The sequence below is a fragment of the Geospiza fortis genome, unplaced genomic scaffold (genome assembly GCF_000277835.1).
Source record: "Geospiza fortis unplaced genomic scaffold, GeoFor_1.0 scaffold719, whole genome shotgun sequence".
NCBI classification, from domain to species: Eukaryota; Metazoa; Chordata; class Aves; order Passeriformes; family Thraupidae; genus Geospiza; species Geospiza fortis.
Window position 1 is genome coordinate 395,284 of NW_005054451.1, and position 1,750 is coordinate 397,033.

At 37.7% G+C, this 1,750-nt stretch overlaps 1 protein-coding gene across 1 annotated transcript in view; it reads right to left on the reverse strand.

The window, feature by feature from the left end:
• Positions 1 to 882, reverse strand: part of INPP5F (inositol polyphosphate-5-phosphatase F) — a 19,171-nt gene extending 18,289 nt beyond the window's left edge. The window contains 2 exon segments of the mRNA XM_005427725.3: positions 1 to 73; positions 759 to 882. The exon segment at positions 1 to 73 is cut by the window's left edge and continues 69 nt beyond it. Coding sequence (XP_005427782.3) covers positions 1 to 15 — 15 coding nt within the window. The 5' untranslated portion in view covers positions 16 to 73; positions 759 to 882.
• Positions 883 to 1,750: the final 868 nt, after the last annotated feature.

Genomic DNA, 1,750 nt, shown 5'->3' on the forward strand with positions numbered 1-1,750 from the left:
GGAATTTTGTATCATCTGGGGACTGTGTTATCTTCTCTGGCTTGTTTATCCCAAAATGGTGCTTTTTGCAAAGCTAAAATAATGACATTGAATTAAAGCCAACATTTAAATACTCTTTAGAAAGGTCAAAGAAAATTAAAAGTCTACAAAAGCAAGATTTTGATGTCCACAGATCTAGGGAAGACACTGAAATAGAGGGGGAACATGCAGGTTTCCATCTATAACCTAATTTTCCCTCATCTATGAAAGGCATTTTCTCCTGTGATTGTGAGACTCTGCCTCAATTTGACATTACTTGAGTAAGCAGACCCACCCCAACTTCCCACTCAAATTAAATTATCACTACTCATTTTTAAGTTTTCTTCCTTTATCCATTCTCTTTTGGGGGGAAAAAAATTGCAACATTTTAAGTAAGGGTTTCCCTTCAAGCCAAGTTATAGAATTAAGATTCCAAAATGGGATGAAAGCAAGAGAATCCATTAAAAAAATATACTTGCTCTTGGTTCAGTAAATCTTTTTCTTGTGTGGTACTCCCAATGATCTTTAGGAAATGTAGGTATTATTTTGTTGCAATTTCCCCATCCCAAAAGAACTTGTGCTTTCTGTTTAAAAAAATATCTTTAATAAAAAAATAGTATTTAAAAAAGCACAAAATATTTAAGATGCTTGCTAATACCAGGAGAAAGAGACAAGAGGCATTTGACTTTAATTTCACTGAAGCAGGAGGGGGACAGTCAGTTCCTTGAGGGTGCCCATACCTCCAGTTCCAGATCCTGAGGTTCTGTCTCAGAAAGTGGAATCACTGCAATCTTGGTTATTTTGCACACCTCGTGATCTCCTGGAAGTTTGCCAATCAGTGCTTTCTGACGAATTAAAAGCAGCCACCATGGTAAATCTGGGAAAAAAGAGATCAGTAGATGCTTTTATTTGTCTTGTCAGGAATTTATTTTGATTACTGTGCCAGAAACCATTTGACTAGAAGAATCCAGTGAATGATGATTTTTTTATTGTTGTGTTTTGTTATTATGCATTGCAATAAAATTTTTAAAATACTTTAAAATATTTATTCAGTCTCTAAGATAATAAGGAGATTAACTATTTCACAGATTTCTATTAAAGTAATCCATGCTTCACCTATAGCAATTAACAATCTCTAGGCTGATGCACATTCCCACTGATGGCAGCACAATTTGAGGACAGCTGGAAGCCAAACAGCAAGTTAAGAATTTCCCTTTGTACCTCCTGTCATGTACCAAACAAGACAGACACAGGTAACACCTGATTGCAAGATTCATGAGTGAAGAAATCTGATGAGCAAATGTGGACTGCACCACACAAAGCAGCTTACACATATTTAAAGGCTCATTCCTCAAGAGCATAAAGTGGTCGAGAAATTAATGAGATAAAAAATTAATGAAGATATTGGTGGCAGGTGCATTCCATGCACACATCCAGCCTCCAGCACTTGCAGCTATAGCACCCACACTTTAGTGAGACTGGGAAACACAGCAAATATTCCCACTGACTGCTGAGGAGTGCTTGGAGATTCCCAGATTTCAGTCCCTTGGCTAGAGCAGGAGTTGTGTGCTGGGCTTTTAGCTGCCAAAAGCAAAAGTTCTGTTAAGAGAGATGGAAAAGACAGAGAAAGTCCTAGAGACAAACATAGACACTCACTACTTCTCCCAGCTGAGAAGCAGCCAACTGAGTTCAGCTGAAAAGGTGACATAAAGACATAAAAAGCCTGCTGTGA